The sequence below is a fragment of the Ceratina calcarata genome, unplaced genomic scaffold, assembly GCF_001652005.2.
Source record: "Ceratina calcarata isolate Rehan_Ccalc_2016 unplaced genomic scaffold, ASM165200v1 scaffold40.2, whole genome shotgun sequence".
Taxonomy (NCBI): domain Eukaryota; kingdom Metazoa; phylum Arthropoda; class Insecta; order Hymenoptera; family Apidae; genus Ceratina; species Ceratina calcarata.
This window is the reverse complement of record NW_017163422.1, coordinates 905,755-907,471: the sequence shown is the minus strand read 5'-3', so window position 1 is coordinate 907,471 and position 1,717 is coordinate 905,755. Positions and strand designations below refer to the sequence as shown.

General features: G+C 33.4%; 2 protein-coding genes across 2 annotated transcripts; one reads left to right on the top strand and one right to left on the bottom strand.

The window, feature by feature from the left end:
* Window positions 1–6: 6 nt before the first annotated feature.
* On the top strand, window positions 7–765 carry LOC108626413 (40S ribosomal protein S10b-like). The gene is made up of 2 exons (XM_018027060.2): window positions 7–47; window positions 138–765. Exons 1-2 carry the CDS (start codon window positions 42–44, stop codon window positions 471–473), a joined length of 342 nt encoding a protein of 113 aa, XP_017882549.1. The 5' UTR covers window positions 7–41; the 3' UTR covers window positions 474–765.
* On the bottom strand, window positions 498–1,711 carry LOC108626412 (blocked early in transport 3). The gene is made up of 3 exons (XM_018027059.2): window positions 1,628–1,711; window positions 908–1,425; window positions 498–573 (listed from the first exon to the last, which is right to left on the bottom strand). The coding sequence occupies exons 1-2, from the start codon at window positions 1,664–1,666 to the stop codon at window positions 928–930; spliced, it is 537 nt and encodes a 178-aa protein (XP_017882548.1). The 5' UTR covers window positions 1,667–1,711; the 3' UTR covers window positions 498–573; window positions 908–927.
* Window positions 1,712–1,717: the final 6 nt, after the last annotated feature.

Below are 1,717 nucleotides of genomic sequence, written 5' to 3'. Positions count from 1 at the left end.
CAGAATTGGAAGCTATTCCAAATCTTCAAGTTATTAAAGCAATGCAGGTAATTATCAAATACGATTTAATATATTTTTCTTCATATTATATGAATATGATTTGTTCTATTATTGAAGTAAAATCTTTACCTTTATAGTCTTTGAAGTCTAAAGGACATGTCAAGGAGCAATTTGCTTGGAGACATTTTTATTGGTACTTGACAAATGAAGGTATTGAATATTTACGTGCGTATTTGCATTTACCGCCTGAGATTGTACCTTCCACACTGAAGAGGCAAACAAGGTCTGAAACGACAAGACCAAGAGCACCGACAGGTGCGAGAAGCGAGGCATCCAGGCCCACGGAAGATCGCGCTGGATATAGACGAGGTCCTGGAGGACCTGGAGGTCCTGGTGACAAAAAAGCCGATGTCGGCGCTGGAACTGGTGACGTTGAATTCCGTGGTGGCTTTGGCCGTGGCAAACCACAATAATTCTTTTTACTTCGCCCCGGAAAGTCATGAATGGAATGCGTTTATTGTTAAAAAAATCTCTTCTGCAAGGTTTACACTTCACTTCAATCAATTCAATTATCTACAAGGAAAAAATGATTGCTTACTCTTAAAAAGTACACCATTACAAATTATGATATTTATTATTATTAACTCAATTATAAATTAAATTTGGAAGATTATGAACACATATAACGAGGAAAAATTGTCTAAATAGTAATAGCAAGTATGTACATTACATAACATTACAAAATAAACATATTTTCACATAAAATGCATATAGAGTTTATTTCTTTTACCCTATCATATTTAATCAAGAAAAAGCGCAACAACAATCCTACATACTCTAGTACATGTATACTGTTATTATTACGAACTATAAATAAGAGAATTTTTAAAAATAATTTGACGTATACCTTTGTGAGTAAAGAATTGCTTAATCTTCACCTGCTGGAATAGCATCCTCTAATCTCTTAATAAATTTGACACGTATCTCAGTTACATTATCATTTTTTAGTTGGTCTTGTACAAACCAACAAGCAATTTCCATCTGTACCATTTCACAAGCTCCCCTTAATACTCCAATCAATATATTACAATACTTCAAATTTAAACAGTTATCTGGTAATTCAACAAATTCTATCAATGGATTAGCTTCGAAGCACAAGGAAAATTCGTCACCAGCTGCACTCCAGTTTGTGATTGTTGGTTGTATTCCCAAAAATATTTTGAAACCAGTCTGGATTTTCTCAGCAGTATCTCGAAAATCGTAACACCGTCCAGATCCAGTGCGAGCCAGAAAATCTTCTATCAAGCGAATTCCCATATTGTAGCCCATTCTTTCCAGTTGTTTATTTACATCTTCGACGTTTTCATAATCTTTTAATAATTGAGCCACCAGTGCTCCGTACGTCAACGTAAACAATTCGGAATTCTGAAATTTATAAATATATGCTAAAGTGATTAATCTTCTTAATATCAATTATTTATAGAAATTTTTCATATCGTTCCTAACCGTGTTTCAAATTTGACATGTAATAGTTCGAATAATTATTCAAATACAGTAGAATACGATAAAGCTGTAAGATTGTTTAAAAAGAATTATATAGAATAATACGACATAATAATGTACTTACAACTTTTTTGGAGTCAAGTTTCGTTCCTGTTCGTGACATGTTTGCACGGATAAGTGTATGCGTAATCTCGATCTCATTCGAGGTTAATAA